Source organism: Ictalurus punctatus, chromosome 6 (assembly GCF_001660625.3).
Source record: "Ictalurus punctatus breed USDA103 chromosome 6, Coco_2.0, whole genome shotgun sequence".
Lineage (NCBI taxonomy): Eukaryota > Metazoa > Chordata > Actinopteri > Siluriformes > Ictaluridae > Ictalurus > Ictalurus punctatus.
In genome coordinates, this window is record NC_030421.2 from 12,994,007 (window position 1) to 13,012,800 (window position 18,794).

An 18,794-nucleotide genomic window follows, 5' to 3' on the forward strand; every position below is an offset into this window, starting at 1 on the left:
TAAAATATTCAATTTCTACTATATATTTTGTTGTTTGTTTATACACAAGTAAACAATAACATAAAAATGTATTTTATGCACTGCTGTCCTTTTTTAACCATGTATTGTGTTTGTCAGTGTTACCGATGATGCTTTCTTTGATGAAACTCGAAGCAGTTGCTTAAGATGAATGAATGTCATAATAATGTGCAATATTTAAAAAGATAAATAGGGTATATGAATTAGCCCAATCTCACACGTTCATGGTTTTGGGTCTGTCTCCAATACTCCTATTTAATCTGTCAGTCTATAGTACTTTTGCTTTATAAAATTAACCCGGCCTGCAATCACAGCGCTGTAATGAACAGACATCACATTTGATGTGTATTGTATGTTAAAAACACCTTAACACCTTAATTTTTTTTATCCGTTTTATGTTTTATAACGCCTGCCTGCATGTTTCCCTTTCACACATTCCACCATTAGGCAGAATTAAACAGGAAAACAATAAAATTTGCTAAGTTTCAGATATGTGAGATGCAAAATATGTTCAAGGTCGATGCTTGTTCTATGTACAATGACTTGCTGATACCACAGCTAAGTTTACCTTGCAGTTTCCACCCTGATATGTCGGCATGTGCTTCCTAACAAAGTGGAGTAACCATGCAACATGTAAATCAGGAATTTTAATTTAAGGAATAGAATGTACAGTATATACATGGTGCCTGAAACATGAAGATATTTATAACAAGTTTTTTTTTAGACAGATTTTCTGGCTCAACATGGCACCTACTACTTTTTATCAATAGCATGCAAAGATTGACATCTTCAATGAGAAGTAAAATGTTAGGTTCCCTAAACATTTGGGGGATTAATGTTGGGTGACATTTCAGCTGCAGAGTTAAAGAGCAGATTTCTTCCAGACACCCACACCTACTTCTGTGAATCTCCCTGCTCTGTGTCCTCTTAAATGAGCTGTTATGTTGTTTAAATAACTGAAATGAAGGTGACATTAGGGTTCACCTGGAGACTGTGCGTTAAAGGAAGCTTGGGAAGGGTGTGCGTGATGCTTCAGTCATCTGGAGGTACGACTTTATCCTAATTATTCCTGAAAGTAAACACAGATACAGTCTTAGACTGACGGACTTACCTTCTCCCTCCACGGTGTCGGTGATGTTCATCTCCCGGTCTCTCTCAGTCCCGCTCCCCGCTGCCGGGTCCACCACCACCACCACCGATTCCGGGACGGGACACGTAGCAGAGACATCGCCCATGATTCACTGTGAAATAAGACCCTTGGAGTAGTCAGTCTCACAGCATCCAGACACATCCGATGCCAATCTGCACCACGACACACCGACCCGCTATCAGTCCAATCTGTCGCACTGATCGGCTCGGAGTCTGTCTGTCCAAACTGCAGCGCAACGTTCCTGCAGGTATTAGTCCAATCTGCCCTTATCTGTCCTGGTATCAGTCCAATCTGCCCTTATCTGTCCCGGTATCAGTCCAATCTGCCCTTATCTGCACTGGTATCAGTCCAATCTGCCCTTATTTGCCCCGGTATCAGTCCAATGTGCCCGTTTATGCCCCGGTATCAGTGCAATCTTCCCATATATGCCCCGGTATCAGTGCAATCTTCCCATATATGCCCCGGTATCAGTCCAATCTGCCCTTATTTGCCCCGGTATCAGTCCAATCTGCCCGTATATGCCCCGGTATCAGTCCAGCCTGCCCTTATCTTCCCCGGTACCTGCCCGAATTGCCCCCCTGACACAGTGATGTGCTCCAGGATCTCTCCGATCTGCCCCGTGTTCAGTCTATCTGACAGTCGAGGGCGTGTTTCCTCTCTCCTTGCTTTAGACCAAGTTGTTGTCAAATGACTGAAATTTCCATTAGAGCGGCTGAATGAACATGTAAACAGTTTTGAAACAGCCACAGACCTCGTGTGTGTGTGTGTGAGAGAGAGAGAGAGAGAGAGAGAGAGAGTGTGTGTGTGTGTGTGTGTGTGTGTGTGTGTGTGTGTGTTCTCCTCTGTAGTTTCCTAAATTAGCCATTCGGCTTCTTGGTCCAGAATACAATTTTTTTCTGACTTCTTATTGACGGAAATGTCAGTCATTAGGCAGCTAAAAGGCAGTTAATGACTGTATAGCATAACCAAACTCAAGTTATTCGTTCCTTTTATTGTTTTTGCAGCACTGGTAATGATGCTGTGTGCTTTGGGGGACACCTGAGATGATTGTGTAGTATAAAATTTGCAATTGCACCCTCTAGACCGGCTGTCCCCAACATGATGCCCAGGGGCACCTGGTAGCCCGCATGTAGTCTGTGAGTTGGCACATCCTATAAATAGGCTACATTTTAATGATTGATATTTTTTTCTATTTATACTTACAAAAAATGAAAAAGTGTTAACATTTCAACCATCCATCTTCTACCACTTACTCCTTTGCAGGGTCACAGGGAACCTATCCCAGGGAGCATCAGGCACAAGGCAGGGTACACCCTGGACAGGGTGCAAGTCCATCACAGGGCACAATCACATACACACTCACACACCCATTTGTACACTACGGACACTTTAGACACACCAATCAGCCTACCATGCATGTCTTTGGACTGTGGGAGGAAACCCTCACTGCACAGGGAGAACATGCAAACTCCGCACACACGGCCCAGGCAGGACTCAAACTCCAGACCCTGGAGGTGTGAGGCGAACGTGCTAACCACTAAGTCACCATGTGCCCATTAACATTCCATATTACATTAAAACATCAAATAAAATCATCATTAAAAAAAGAAAAAAATGTAAAAGTTTACACCTGGTATTGTTAACGTATGTAGCGTATGTTTTTTGTGACGTAGGATATTCTGCGAGTTGAGGCGGTAGCGAGCTGATGGCATCAAGAAGGTGAAATTAACTATAACAAAAAAAACAACAAAGGATAAATTATGACCGATGGTGCACCAGGTCCTGCAAAAAAGAGAAAGACATTACTTCAACGAGGAGTGGGAGACGGAATTTCTTTTCACAAATGTTGAAGGCAAAAGTGTATGTCTCATCTGTGAGGCTAGCATTGCGGTATCCATCGCGGCGAGACATTTCACCACAATCCACGATACCTTCATCAGCAGTTATCTACCAGGTACATCACTTAGAGAAGCAAAAGTTAACGAGTTGAAAGCAACACTAAGCAGGCAGCAATAATTTATTCTCCCAGACCCACTAAGAAGTCACAGGCTGCAACCCAAGCTTCATTTAGGGTTGCTAATTTTTTGACAAAACACAAAAAATCGTTCTCGGATGCTGAAATTCTGCTCTGCTTTCTACTCTCCGGACCTGCCTGATCCATCCTGATGCCCTACCTCTGGATGGAGCTTTCATCAACTGGAGGCTACATTCTGCCACTGAGGACGACCTCAAGCAGTGCAGCCTGGAAATTGCTGAAGATGGTGCTGCTTGAAGTACCATGGAAATGATTTTGGACCTCAATTTCACATGGACATTTTCACTGTGGTTGCTATGACTACGGTTGCTGCTATGGCCTTACGACTGCAATTACCACATGCAATTTTGCACTCACGTCTCCTTTAGTGAACAGTGGACTAGTTCAACAAACAGACTTCATATAAAAACCATAATGAACTTTCCTTTACATTCACACTATCCGTTTTTACCCAGATGAAGATGGGTTCTCTTCTGAGTCTGGTTCCTCTAAAGGTTTCTTCCTCATATCATCTTATGGAGATTTTCCTCGCCACCGGCGTGCTCAATAGGGATAAATTCACACACTTAAAATCTGTATCCTGTGTTTATACGTTTCTGTAAAGCTGCTTTGAGACAATGTCCATTGTTATACAAATAAAATTTAATTGAATCGAAATTGTGAAGTGAGCAATTACTGTGATAGCGAACACACTGTTTAAAGATTACAAGAATGGAGATGAAATCATGTCTGCATTCTCCGATGTTCAACTTAGGGCGAAGCCAAAATTTCCATACATTTTCTTGGAATATTTTCCAGGATTGATTGTTTAATAAAAAAAAATATTAAAACAGCTTGTGAGAAATCATTAGCATTTTTTCATGCCAGGATATCAAGATATTTTTATTATCCCCCTGACATAATGTTGTTAATGAAAGTTTTTTTTTTTTTTTTTTTAAAGCACCATTGTGTTTATATTTATAACAAATTATATATTTTTGAGTATATCAAACAAAGTAGCCCTCTAGACTATTTTATCCCTTCAGGGAGCCCTCACTCACAAAAGGGTTGGAGCGGCAAGTGCCAACATCAGTTATCTGGAAATCAGCACGAAGATAACAACTGGACTTAATGTTACAACCACCAAAGTGGCTCATTATGGTGACAATGCTGACCCCTGCAGCTCTACAGATCCTGTCCATACTGACTACAATGCTGACCAGGACACCAGGACATCTTCAATGTGTTCCAAGGCAATATATATATATATATATATATATATATATATATATATATATATATATATATATATATATATATATATATATATATATATATATATATATATATATATATATATATATATATATATATGTATGTATGTATGTATGTGTGTGTGTGTGTGTGTGTGTGTGTGCGTGTGTGAAAAATCCAAAGGAGATGACCATGGTAGACCCATGTGTTTGTCTTTAAAAAACAAATAGTCTTTACTAAAGAAATATGTAATATAAAATATATTACCCTGGTAATATGTTAAAATGTTTAATTCTGCTAATAGTTAATGCATGTGAACTGGCAGTGGTATTTGGAAGGGTTTAAGGGGGCTTACTTCCATTTACAGCATTTGGCAGATGCCCTTATCCAGAGTGACTTACATTTATCTCAGTTATACAACTGAGTAGTTGAGGGTTAAGAGCCTTGCTCATGGGCCCAGCAGAGGCAGCTTGGTAGCACTGGGATTTGAACTTATGACCTTCTGATCAGTAGTCCAACATCTTAATCATTGAGCTGCCATCGCCTTATGTGGTTGAATGAACGGAATCTGGTGGCCATGAATAGAATCCGGTGGCACTGGACCCAGTGTCTATCAGGGGACAGCAGCTGACCCCCTCAACTGTCCATGGCATCCAATGAACATGCTGGGACACTAACCAGCCATCTGCATGAGCCATCTTTTGGCAATGCCAACATACCAACAATATTTTGGGTTGCCAAACAGACTCAACTCTTTGTGCCACTGGTCTCCAGGGGCTGGAACCATAGAGCAGTCTTGAGTGCAGTCAGCTGCTCATGTTGGTGGTATCAAGCAGTACCTGCAGCAGCTAGGTCAGCTGCGTTACCGTCACCTCTGCTAACCCCCTGTCAAATATTCCCACTGTGTTCAGCTGAGCCTTGTATAATTCCCAGTTGCTAGGTATATATACCCAACAGCCAACAAAATCTACAAAATTCTTCCAAACAATTACGTTACATACACACTTTTAGAAAAGGGGCTTCAGAGGATCTTTGAATATTTAACATGTCTAGCTCTGTAAAGAGGAGATCTACCTGAAATCATTATAGATTGTAAACCCTCTCATGTAGAGTTTTACTTAGAGGGACACACCAAAAACAAACAATTTTTTTGAGTGTTAGATGAGACTGTTTTTGCTGTTGTTGTTGTTGTTGTTTGTTTGTTTGTTTGTTTAATAGTTTTTCATGAAGAGTGTAATATGTAGCCTCTTCCCAAGTAACATTTGTAATGAATGCCCTCATTACATAACATAGCCAATAGGGGGCAGAATTGGGGCAGGATTTCATGCTACGTTTGTTATTCTTTTGATGGTTATTATGGTTATTATTTTTCAGTACAGTTATGAATGTTCTTTTGCCAGTTGTGTACAAAACACAACCCTTTGTAACCTGTGGCATAATTCAAATACATACTTTCAAATAATATAGTGGTGTAATTCTTCTCCATATTTAGTTAATATGGCTAGACACCAATGGCAATGCAGAGTGAATGATTTTGATTGGTCAGTATGATCAGGGAAGTGTTGACTTTGAGTTGAGCTGAGCTTCAGGTGCATGGGCTGGCTGTAACCCTTTCTCCACACTGAAGCTCTGTGTGTTCAGGACTTCTCCTCTGTGTAGAAGATGAAGATTGATATCCATAACCATATTTTGCCCAAGGAATGGCCTGATCTAAAAGAGGTAGGGAAGCTCAGAGCTCAAGAAATAGATTGTAAAGTGAGCAATTGTATAATAGCAACTATGTCTGCAGGGTGAGTGTAATCACTGCATAAAATCCCATTTTGTGCAAAATCCGTATGTACACACCAGCGTGGGTGGAAAAATTAACAGCGATTACAGCTTTTCTGTGCTGTAAGCCCATGCACTCTCATTATTTTGTGCCTTTATTTACATTCTCATGATTTACATTTTATGAAATCATCTGCTTTAATGGTAAGCTCAGCAGAAACAGAATCTAAAACTTGCTTTTGAAATCTGCTCTAGTGAAATATTAATCAGTCAGGACCTTGGCCTTTCCTGTTAATTTGTGTCAACAGAGCATAGTAAAGGTAATCATTTCTCATGTTCACATGCTAATGCTGTCTTCATGTCAGATTTCAGAATCAGGGCAACTTGGGAAAATATCCAATGGCATATAAAATTTGTTAGTCCAGTATCATAAACTGCCTATAGGGTTACAGTAAACAAATCCTGCTTTAACAATATATATATATATATATATATATATATATATATATATATATATATATATATATATATATATATATATATATATATATATTCCCCAAATATCTTCCCCAAATAATCTTTTTATACATCATATATAATTATTGTTTTTTTCACAAGTGGTATAATAGACATTTGGGCCCTGACTCTGCTACATTGTAAAAATTTCCATATCATTTTATATTACATAAATTACAAAATATGTACAGTGATGCTTTAAAGTTTGTGAACCCTTTGAATTTTCTATGTATCTGCATAAATATGAACTAAAACATCATCAGATTTTCACAAAAGTCCTAAAAGTAGAAAAAGATAACCCAATTAAGCAAATGAGACAAAAAATATTATATTTATGTTAATGTTTTGGAATGGCTAAGTCAAAGTCCTGACCTTTACCCAGTAGAAATGTTGTGGAAGCACCCAAAGCAAGCAGTTCATGGGAGAAAATTCTAAAGGGTTCACAAACAAGAACAAGTGTACATAAACCCCAGTACTAGATAGCTGACTAGTTATGTTGCTCATTAGAAACTTCATTTCCAGTCTATAAAGCTTACAAGTAGAAACACTTTCCTTATGCTCTAGACCATAATCCCATTATGACCCTTGAAGATATATATACAAACTTCAACAGTATTTCTACCATGTATGAATGCATCATTGGTTAGATTCGCTTATATTTTACTTTATCTATTATTTGTAGCAAGGGATGGGCTGTCAATAAGCTAGTGATACTCAGTTGTTAAAGTTCTGAGCTGGTGACTGACTCTTAAGGAAAGCCTTACTGTATGCCTGACTGATATCTTGTCTCAATTGTGTGTTTCTTTGGAATAAAGCGTGTGGCAAATAAATAAGTAATAATGAACAGAACAATTAAAATCTAAAACAAAACAATAGTATTCCAGCACCTTTGGTGCTTGGACCCCTAATAAAACCCAGCATATGATTGTCATGTCAGCACCTAATTCAGTGCGAAACTCCAGTACCCAGAAAGTCTTGTGGCCTACGAACATGGCCGCCATGGACTACAATTCCCAGCACACACCAGCACTCTCACAGTCACTATCGCCCAATTATTGGTTGCACAGACCTGGACTAAATCACCACCACACACTATATAAGCACAAAGAATGTCACATTCTATGTTTATTGTTCATGCAGTTCTGGTATTTGATTTCCTGGTTTCATGAGTTTGGAGTTGTTGGTTTTATTTTGTTTCCTGATTGCCTGAATCTCTACCTGTTTCTGACTCTTGCTTAAAATTTTGGATTGTTTGCTGGACTTGCTGGACACCAAGCAAACATCAGCATGCTCCCATTGGCTTTCACAGCACAGTTGCCTCCTGCCATGTCAGCTCCTTTCCTTATCTCCCATCCCGATATGTATTTGGGAAAGGCTTCATGTTACAATGCTCCCTTTATTTCTCTGGCCAGGAGGGCATCTCTGAACCACATAAGGTAACCTGGTTCATCAGTCTGCTCACAGGCAACGTGCTAATACAACTGTCTGGTCCCAGAGAGGGGAGTATATTATTTTATGATTGCTTCATGAAACCTTTCCAGTGAGTCCTTGATCATTCTCCAGAAGAAAAGGAGATCAGAAAGCAGCTCCTTGCCATCACCCAATATCAACCAAGTGCTGCTGACCCTTCACTGGAATTCTGTACATTCAGGCAAGGAGTGAATAGAACGAACTGGCACTCAAGGTGGCATAGCACACAGGTTTGAACCTGGAAGTGAGTAATGAACTCACCCGCTGCGATGACTCTGCATCTCTGGGGTCACTGATTGATCTGCCATCCACTTAGACAATCTTCTAAGCAATCGCCAGAGATCCAATTTGGAATGGATTTCCCAACCTAATGCTCACAGCCCTGAACCCATGCAAGTGTGCCAAGTTGAATGACAAGGAACATGAAAACAATAGAAAAGACTGCAGCAATCCAACTGCAGTCTACAGCAATCCAACTCACCACATAGCACAGTATCCTCTCTTTTCAGCCCCTGTCAAACCATGACTGCCAGTTAAGTGAGCAACCACTCCGGCTCACTCCTCAACAGTGAGTCCCTCTAAGTTATCACATCAGATATTCATTCTAAGTGTTCAGATAAAGCACTCAGGAAGTGGCTTTATGCTTTCAGCACTGATGGGCTCTAGAGGTGCGGGGAATTTAATCGACCAAGCCTTCGACGAGCTTAATCTCCCCACACAGCCACTCCAGCATCCTCCATATATTCAAACCCTGGATTGTGGACCCATAGGAAATGGAACTGTCATGCTGTGCACAAAACCCCTTATGCTACAAGTCAGCACCCTACTTCCAGCACACATTATGTTGCACCGTTACCACAAAACATCCCATAGTTTTTAGCTTCCCACGGAGGCACCTTCATATTCCCCAGAATTCATGGGCAGGCAAGTAACTCGCACACTGTTTTACTCATTATCTTAATGTTCCTGTCTGAACACAACCTGCTGAACACATCATGGAGGAGTACATTGAGGAGGCACTTCAACAAGGGTGCATCCAGCACTCTACCTCTCCTGCCTCAACAAGGTGGGCTCAGGCCATGGATTGACTATAGAAGTTGAAATCAAATCAGTCTAATATTGATATTCACCAGACTATACCTTCACAGTACTTCTAATACTTCTAGTGCAACTCCATGAGGACAAGTGGAAGATGGCTTTTAGCACCACTTCTGGCCACTTTGAATACTCATGCCATGTGGGCTTTCTTGCATGCCCCGCAGTGTATACAAGCTAATAGGCAGGTGGAGCAGGCCAAACAAGAGATCAGTAGTTACCTAAGAACGTTCTGTCCTGAAAATCAAGATGATTGGTCCTGGTTCCTCCCCTGGGCCAAGTATACTCAGAACTCCCTAAGTCACTCTGCCACTCACTCAACCCCATTCCAGTATGTGCTTGGTACCAACCACCCCTGTTCTTGTTGAATGCTAACCCCCGAGTAGATGATTGGTTAAGGCAGAGAGAGCAAGTGTGGGAGCAACCCCCAATGCCTTGAACATGTAGCACAAACCTTGAAGGAGTAGACATAGGTGATCGAGTATGGTTCTCTACCAAGGACATTAGAAACACCATGTGTTGTAAAAAATAGGTACATTGGCCGATTTAAGGATCCTGCACCACATAGACAAGGTCATATATAAACTGGGTCAACCACGCCACTGCAGGTTAGCCCCATCCTCCCATGTGTCCTGCCTAAAGTGTACCATTGTCTGACTTACCGAGACTTTATTGTTCATGCTGGTATGTCTTCCTGGTTTCATGAGTTTGGATTTGCCCTGTTTATTGTTTGCTGATTTGTTTGCCTGAATCTCAGCCTATTTCTAACCCTGCCCTTGCTTAACGGTTTGGATTGTTTGCTTAACTTTAATAAACCTCACGTGCAACTGTCTCTGCCGCCTGATAATGATGAAGACCAAAAGAGTGAATATCATGAATAGGACAACCCATAATTATGCTTTGGCTATTGATTATTTTCATGTTGTGTTCTTGAAATTCCTGTATACCATGACCAAACAAATCTGAATCATTTATGTATATCATATATAAGTGAAGACAGAGGCCACAGGATATAATGTACTTAAGAATCATTGTAAAACTCAAATACATGGGTCAGTTGGATAAATTCATAATCAGGGTCTAAAAGACAGCAAGGCAGGGGTCAAAGCTAATATATATATATATATATATATATATATATATATATATATATATATATATATATATATATATATATATATATATAAATTAGGAATAATGTCATGAAAACAGGGATATAGCAAAACAAGGTACATGACAATAGGTAAAAGAAATACTATCAATTAAAGTATAGGTGCATAGATTGTATACTGCATATAAGTTTTAGCTTTTGTCTTTATACTGTAATTATACTATTTTTCATACAATTTAAAAAATCCTATACTTTGCAGAGATATGGATATGATGGATTTGTCCAGCTCCACCATCACTCTAAGGTGAGTCAAAGTAAGATCTAACACACCCAGACTACATTTATTGATTTTATAGCAGCAGAACTTTAAGACTGATGTTAAAATACCCAATACATATTCATTGTGCATATTTTTGGAGATATAAGTGTGTGCGCAAGTCAGAGTATAAATAATAGATGGATTAATAATAGATAGATAGATTAGTTTTTGTTATTGTTTCAGTTTTACACAGAGAATCAAATTAACACTTTTGCCCTACCTAATGATTTATTGAATATAAATTTGCCATTTTTATGATGTTCAACATAAATTGAGCCAAACACAGCGTTTTATGATGGAAAGGTTTTCTAGTATTCCACTTTTTATTAGCAGAGTTTAAATGTGTTTAAATGTATGCAAACGAGCATGCACCGCAGTCATGTGGTACATGTATATAGACAAAGCAGCAACACTGCTTCCTCTGCACCACATTGCAGTAAAATGGTCTAATGATCAGGATGAAGGTAAGGTTGGCTCGCTATGGAGTTGGACTGTGAGTGTATGTTGGCTTGTGCTAACTAAGACCCCTGGGAAGAATGAGTGGGCAGCACAGGAAGAACAGGCTACCATTTAGTACATGGGGCCAGATGATGGCAGAAGTTACATTAATGGGACACCATGATTATCACAGTGCTCAGGAACTCGGGGCCTTCAGGGTCACATCATTTGCTTATAGAGTTATTCTGCTGTTGCCAGTCACTTTAACTCATTGAGGGTTTGATCTGATGATCAATGTGTGTAAAATGAGGCAAAACACTAGATTCTGGTGTATTCTGGTTGCTTGAGGTATAGTATAAAGGGTACATTATCAAAAGTTGGACTTCATCATTTAAGAAAGCCAAATGCCAAAATCTTCACCACAGATACTTATAAGACTATATTACTATAAACATAGCCTTATATGTTCTCTCAGTCCTTATATCTTGAAAATAGGTTCAGGCACTTTATGGTTGCAGCTGCTCTCTTGTGGTTGGAAGTACAAAAAGCAGCCTGAGCATTACAATTTAGCACAATGTGTTTGATATTCAAATGGGATATGCGTGGTTTTCTTTCCATGCCTTGTGGACTTTATTCATGGACTTTATTCCATGAATTCATGTATTCCCAGGGAGAAGCCAAAATGATGAAGGATGGGAAAGTGTTCCGTGTAGTTCAGGAGAACTGCTGGGATGCCGAGGCTCGGATACGGGACATGGATAAGCATGGTAAAGTTGTTTTGCTGAATCTTTTTTACATCTCCAAAATCACTGCTAGTTAATAATGTACCATCTGAGTAAAATGTCATTTAACATTGGCTAACTGTAATTCTTTCAGGTGTCACGGTGCAGACCCTGTCTACTGTCCCTGTAATGTTCAGCTACTGGGTAAATAACGTCTGAAATTCTACTTTACATGAATTTATCTTCAAAATTTCCAATCATTTTCTCAAGTCAAACACAAGTTATATACTGTAGGTTTGAAGTATACATGTAGCATACCTTTCTTTGTGTGTGGCATTAGATAAGTTAATCTTACATTATTGAGAACAAGAAGATGGAAAAACATGTTAAAATGACATTGCATAACCCACAGCTCAAAAAGTAAGGGAGATGCATAAACAAATATCTAAAACCTTGCCTTTTGCCAGTACAGGTTTTAAAACATACTCGGTAACTTCCCCTCAGCAAAGCAACTGGAGAATCCGATCGTAAGGCATTGTGTGATGCAGTTTGAAAAAAAAAAAATCAATGGGTATAAAATTAGTATAAAATTACCAATAAAATCCACTTCTATATTATTCCTGAGTACCAAGAATATTACACGTATCTTATCAGCTCCACATTACAGTACATTCTTCTCTTTTTCTGAAAGTGATTATTACAAACTATTGGAAACTATTGGAACGCATGATCTGCTGCCTGTATCTCCCTCTACCCTTGAATGTCCTTGACCACTAACTTGATCTAAGCTGAATGTAGAGAAAATGTTGTGTCTATCATATCTTACTGCATGTCTATCAAAGTCTTATCCACTTTTCGATCAATAAGGCAAAACCTCAGGACACACTGGACCTTTGTAGGATTCTTAATGATGACCTGGCAGCCACTGTGAAGCGATACCCGAAACGCTTTGTAGGCCTCGGCACCCTTCCCATGCAGGCCCCTGAGCTGGCTGTACAAGAAATGCGGCGCTGTGTGCAGGAGCTGAGTTTCCCAGGGGTGCAAATTGGATCACACGTCAACACCTGGGACCTCAATGCTCCTGAGCTTTACCCTGTTTATGCTGTAAGTTACACTCACCTTAGCTACAAATTATTTGATCAGTAACATTTCACAACCTGAGGCTTTGATTATTTTTTTTTTAAGTTATAGAGCTATAGAGTGTAGAACTAAAATTACTTCCATGCATAAAGAAGCTCTATCAAAAATCAGGTTGCATTAATTATTCACTACAACCTCAGGATCTGAAAAATAAATAGTTACAGGTAATGGTTAAATATGCGTTGCTGTTTGTGTGGAGTTTCTGTTAATATTTTCTGTTCACATGTCGATGTGAAAACGCCAGGTTTTCTGGTTTCCTCCCATCCTGTGTGGATTGGCTACACCAAATTGCCCTAGGTGTGAATGCGAGTGCAACCTTGACCAAGATGACCCTGACTGAAGATGAATGGATGAATTTATACAGTAACTTATTGATGCTTGAAAATGAACTTTAGTTAAAATGTTGTAAAGGTATTCTCCCTCTCAGCATCCACTAATCACTAATATGTGCAACACTTTATTTAAATCTCTCAATCTGTAATATGAAGCTTTGTGCTAAAAATGTGCCTCAGAGGCTTTATTTATAAGCATGTACTGTATGAACCAGTTTCAGAGGATTTTAACTCTAAACATGTACCATATTTTTTTTAAAGAAATCATTCTGCTAGCTCAGCAGTTTATTTCATAAACTTTCAAGTAATAGCCCATATAATTGCTTGTAAGATGTTTAAAAATGTTTAGCAGAACATTATACTCAACTCTCTGACGATTTATTATTTTGGGAAAAGTATGACTATGTGCTTAGAGAAATGTATTATGCAATACAAAGCAAAATGAAATCAATAACTTAAAAAACTTAAAAACTTAGAAGACCAAAGTGAAGGTACTGTAACTTTAAGGTAACCATAGTTGTTGAAGAAGATTTAATTTAGCTGAATTAATATGAATTAATATATATATATATATATATATATATATATATATATATATATATATATATATATATATATATATATATATATATATATATATATACGTATTTTAATGTTATACACCTACTGTATAGTCTACATGTTAGTAGAACACCTGGGCCCCCACTCTGGGTTATAAGTATTAGTTATTTTCAGGAACTACTTTGGATCCTGAACATTGGGGATACATTCTAAGTAGGATGCCAATCTATCTGCCAGCATGTGTTTGGTATGTGGGAGAGAAATGCAATACCTAGAAGAAAGGCACACATGCAAAACTCCACTAAGATGGATTTAAAACCATGGAGCTTTGAAGAAGGAAATGCTCATTACCTTTTATGCCACTGTGCTGGACTGTATATTTCTGTATGTTGCAAATACTGAATACAAAAGACTTAGGAAATGTTAATTAGCTGATGAGTTGGCTCAGGCATGTTAGGATTATAGAGTATATACTGCAGTAAGTGAATGGCTGTGAGTCTAAAGGAAGCTGAGTTTGAGTGATGGTACTGTATAACAGCTATTGCAATTATAATAAGGCTCTTAGTGTTTGTTGATGGCAAGACATGTATATGGATTAATGTATTGTGTTTCTGATCCCTCAGGCTGCTGAGGAGTTAAACTGTGCATTATTTGTGCATCCATGGGACATGCAGACAGATGGGAGAATGGCCAAGTACTGGCTGCCATGGCTAGTTGGTGAGTATGAATTAATGCTGTCAGACAATATTTGAAATCAAATTCTATTGTATTCTTTAAATTAAATTTGTTCCTTATGGGCTTTCAGGAGACAAAGCCACCGTGATGGTAGAATCAAACGATTAGTGACTGTTTCTCAATTTTTTTTTTCACAGTAAAAGAGCTGTTTATTCATGCTTGGCAAATAATTTAACAAGAAGTTGGAAATAATTTTTAAATTGTAAATTTTGAAGTAACATTGTAATAGTTCAAGTTCATCAGATATGGTCATTCCCTACAGGTATGCCTTCAGAAACTACAATGGCTATTTGCTCCATGATCTTTGGGGGTATTTTTGAGAGATTCCCAAAGCTAAAGGTCTGCTTTGCTCATGGAGGTTGGTTATGAAATACCTCAAAATTTCAGCTCTGGTGGTGATCACTGGCACGCGTTTTTGTATGATTTAATGCCGCATCATTTCTTCAAGGCGGTGCTTTTCCTTATACAATTGGACGAATCGAGCATGGATTCAATGTCCGGCCAGACCTGTGTGCTAACGACAATAAGATCAATCCACGTAAATATTTAGGATCGTTTTACACTGACTCTCTGGTCCATGACCCGCTTGCTCTTCAGTTACTCACTGATGTCATCGGGAAGGTAGGATTTCTTTATCATCTCAGGAAATACTGTATATCTGAAATCTAGTACTACATACTATAAACTTATTTTAAGTAATCTTTTGGATTACTTAATACAACATTCAAGTGTGTGGAAGTTTTTAGAAACACTAAGTCACAGCCTACAACTTCTAAAGTTTGCACTTTTAGCTGCACATCATGACTGAAAATATAAGTTCAAGATATGTATCATTTCCACATTACAGATGTGACCTCTGAACTTTCAAAGATCTCATTACCTTATTTAGTGTCAGTGAGAGGTGCTGCATATCTGGTCATGTGACCATTCAGAAAGAATATATAAACGTAAGATATTCATGTACATCTTAAAGAAACATAGCATGAAAGACTATGAAAGGTAAAAAATGACTTGCATTAAACATGACACAGACTATACTGTATATATGTGATATAACAGAGATCCAAATCAACACACTGTATTTATAAAAATGTGCTGTTTTGGTATACATACCTGAAGACTCTTGCAATGTCAAGGTGATATTTTCATGTTAGACATAATGTGTCTGAATGACTCTGTCTTTATTAGCACTGTGCACTCCTCTATTCCAGGATAAGGTGATGTTAGGAACAGATTACCCATTTCCTCTTGGAGAACTGGAGCCGGGAACATTGATAGAATCAATGAATGAATTTGATGGTGCACTGAAGGTACCAGATCTTTAATGCTGATATTTACATCTTCCCATGATGCTTAGACAGTTGGCTGATAAGACCATTTGTGCAGCTCTGTACTTTCAAATGTTCCAATTTGATCATGCTTTGCCAACACTTAGCTGGAGTATTTTTTTTTCTCTTATTTGCAGGATAAACTCCTGGCAGGAAATGCACTCGAATTTTTGGGTCTTGAGAGGAAACAGTTTGAGTGATGTGCTAAGAATGCAGTTGCCTGCCTCATGGGAGAAAGGACTGGTGCCAGAATGTAAAAGTGAAGGTGCAGCGGCTCATGTAAAGACTGGAGAGACATTCTCCTTCAAATAAAATGTTTTTGCAGTTTCAGTGGTATGATTTGATCAGTCATCAATAATTTCTCATCATAGGATATTATACTGTATGTAAGGAATAAAACACTGCTGCTATAAAAAAAAATAATCACCTGCAAAAATTTTCCCATGCCGAAAACCCTAAAGTTACTGCTTTCAATGTCACTGAAGCGACCATTAAAAGACCCCTTAACAGTTTTCTCTCAGAAAACTTACCAACAATTCGCAATACCTGCTATACAAGTCCCTGTGTTAGTTGATGCTATTAAAAACAACATATTAAAAACAAAAACATTAATATACAAACCTGTGATTTGCCTTGCAGCTGGAACTACTGTCCAAAACATGTTAAAGAAATGAATCAATTTTGACTATTCAGATTCAAGAATTGATCAGCGCTGTGGTATAAGTTGGCATAAAAAACATTCTTGGAGTTCCAGCTTTAGGTTTGTGGATAGCTAAATATGGCTACTTCGTACTTTTAGATACAACAAGCTGTCAAACCAAGAACAGATGATCAGGAAAAGATTTAGCTTAGTCATGCGCATTCACAACTCTCTCACTGACTTATCGCTCATTCTGGAGTCATGGATGATCACCATGGCATTATTTGCATTTGTGTCCAACAATGATAGATTAAATAATAAACAAATCATCATTCAAAGCGACAATTAAGTTAAGTGTAATGTTATCGATAAAATGTGTGAACATTGTAGTTCACCCCAGGCTACAAAAACTTCCATTTCAAGTGTAACGTCGATGATGTAAAATGAAACGTGTGTGTCAGTGTGTAATGTGAAATGTTCAGTATACAAGATGCTTTAATGTCACTGTTGACATTAAAGCAAGATGAATAGAAGGCAGTATCTAATATTGTATCAAATCTAATACTGAACTGAAAAATATTACATTTGAGACTTGGTTTATAAAAGTGTATATGGTAGACTACTTATACATGATATTATACATTATAATGATGTATTTATATATTATGTAGGGGGTCAGTCAGAACATGCTAGGGGTCCATAGCTGAAAAATGTCTGATCACCACTGCTCTAGGGTATATTATGATCTATTATCTAGTTTATACCCTATAGTAGCAGTCATTCATAAGATGTGGAAAAACGAAATGATGACTACTAAACAGTTATTAAACGACTAGCAATCTCTTTTGCGATTATTTCACAGGCACTGGTGTGTGTCACGCGACTAGGTGGAACTGGCGCACGCCGGATGACGTTTAAGCATAGTGCGTGCGTGGGTACGTTGCGCTGCGTCGTGTGGTGACGTTGACACGTTGTGTACGACTTTTGTTGTTGGAGAGCAATGGCGGCGCACCGGGGATCATCGAGCAAATGGTTTTTCTCCCGGGAGCAGTTGGAGACGACGCCGTCGCGCCGGTGCGGCGTGGAGCCCGACAGAGAGCTCTCCTACCGGCAACAAGCTGCAAATCTCATCCAGGATATGGGACAGAGGCTGAATGTGTATCCTGACATAAACCGGTTAGCTATAGCTTTAGCTCAAGCTCAGTCAGGTGGCACAGGCTGAGGCGCTAGTGGCGCTTTTTATTTTAACTAGGCCTCGTTTTCTCCAGCTTATTAGCGTCTGTTTTCGTTTGGCATAACCGTATTGTATAGAGTTAACTCCAGCAGGATAACGCTGAATACGTTGTTTGGTTTGGTTTGGTTTGGGTTTTGGTTTGGTTTGGTTTGGGTTTTGGTTTGGTTTGGTTTGGGTTTTGGTTTGGTTTGGTTTGGTCTGGTCTGGTTTGGGTTGGGTTGGGTTGGGTTGGGTTTGTTTTGTTTTGTTTGTTTGTTAAGACTGTCCAGTCTGCTTCCCAATGATATACCAGTTATATGTTTTGTTCAAAGAAGGGTGAAGAACGCAAGCCAGAGTAATATGGCAGCTGTATGTTTTCTTTTTTTTTTTCTTTTTTCTTTTTTTTTTTTTACTTTCGTTGTCATGGTTACATGTGAGGTAATGATTCTCAAACCAGGCCATAGGGTTGGGAACCTGTGGTGCAGGTGGTCAACATTTCTGTTCCATCCCTCCCTCCCTCCTGGAGAACCCCAAATAAAACAATAGAAACCATCACAGAAAGCTTAATGTTTTCCTTTACAAACCATTAGCTTACCATTATTGGTCCTTATGGTGTCCACTAGACATGCCACCAATAGAAGGCAACAAATTACCAGTAGACCCACAGGGACCTTAAAACCAGTGTAATTCCCATTAAAACCATTACAAATTCTATAAGGGTTTCTACTGTTTTTCCAACCTGTGTTGTAGATAAATGTGATCTGAGGACAGATTTTAGAACCACCGGCTTTAACTTTACTCGTTTATCATGTATCGGGTGGCATAGGATTTACATGTGTTCTCAAGGCAATTCAAAATCAGTCATCTTTTCCTTAATTCTTATCCCAGCTCGCAACTGACAATAAATACTGCAATTGTTTACATGCACAGGTTTTATATGTACCACTCCTTCACCAAGTTCCACAGAAATG

At 38.8% G+C, this 18,794-nt stretch overlaps 3 protein-coding genes across 7 annotated transcripts in view; 2 read left to right on the top strand and 1 right to left on the bottom strand.

The window, feature by feature from the left end:
• Positions 1-1,905, bottom strand: part of tmem163a (transmembrane protein 163a) — a 60,933-nt gene extending 59,028 nt beyond the window's left edge. Inside the window, exon 1 of the mRNA XM_017469193.3 lies at positions 1,130-1,905. Coding sequence (XP_017324682.1) covers positions 1,130-1,253 — 124 coding nt within the window. The 5' untranslated portion in view covers positions 1,254-1,905. The remainder of the gene's footprint in view (positions 1-1,129) is intronic.
• A 4,101-nt stretch (positions 1,906-6,006) lies between these two features.
• On the top strand, positions 6,007-16,304 carry acmsd (aminocarboxymuconate semialdehyde decarboxylase). Its single transcript, NM_001200519.1, is given in 10 exon segments — positions 6,007-6,155; positions 10,655-10,699; positions 11,823-11,919; positions 12,029-12,078; positions 12,742-12,978; positions 14,531-14,624; positions 14,905-15,000; positions 15,091-15,263; positions 15,854-15,952; positions 16,108-16,304. Coding segments are annotated over 10 exon segments (1,011 nt in total). The 5' UTR covers positions 6,007-6,098; the 3' UTR covers positions 16,171-16,304.
• Positions 16,305-17,418: 1,114 nt separating this feature from the next.
• The window catches only part of ccnt2a (cyclin T2a), a 16,760-nt gene continuing 15,384 nt past the window's right edge, over positions 17,419-18,794 (top strand). For 3 of the 5 annotated variants that reach the window (XM_017469966.3, XM_017469970.3, XM_017469967.3), the window contains exons 1-2: positions 17,464-17,768; positions 18,712-18,793. In XM_017469966.3, the coding sequence (XP_017325455.1) occupies positions 17,611-17,768; positions 18,712-18,793 (240 nt within the window). In that variant the 5' untranslated portion in view covers positions 17,464-17,610. Of the gene's footprint in view, positions 17,769-18,711; position 18,794 lie in introns of all 5 variants that reach the window. The other 2 variants (XR_008396545.1, XM_017469969.3) reach the window with 2 other exon arrangements.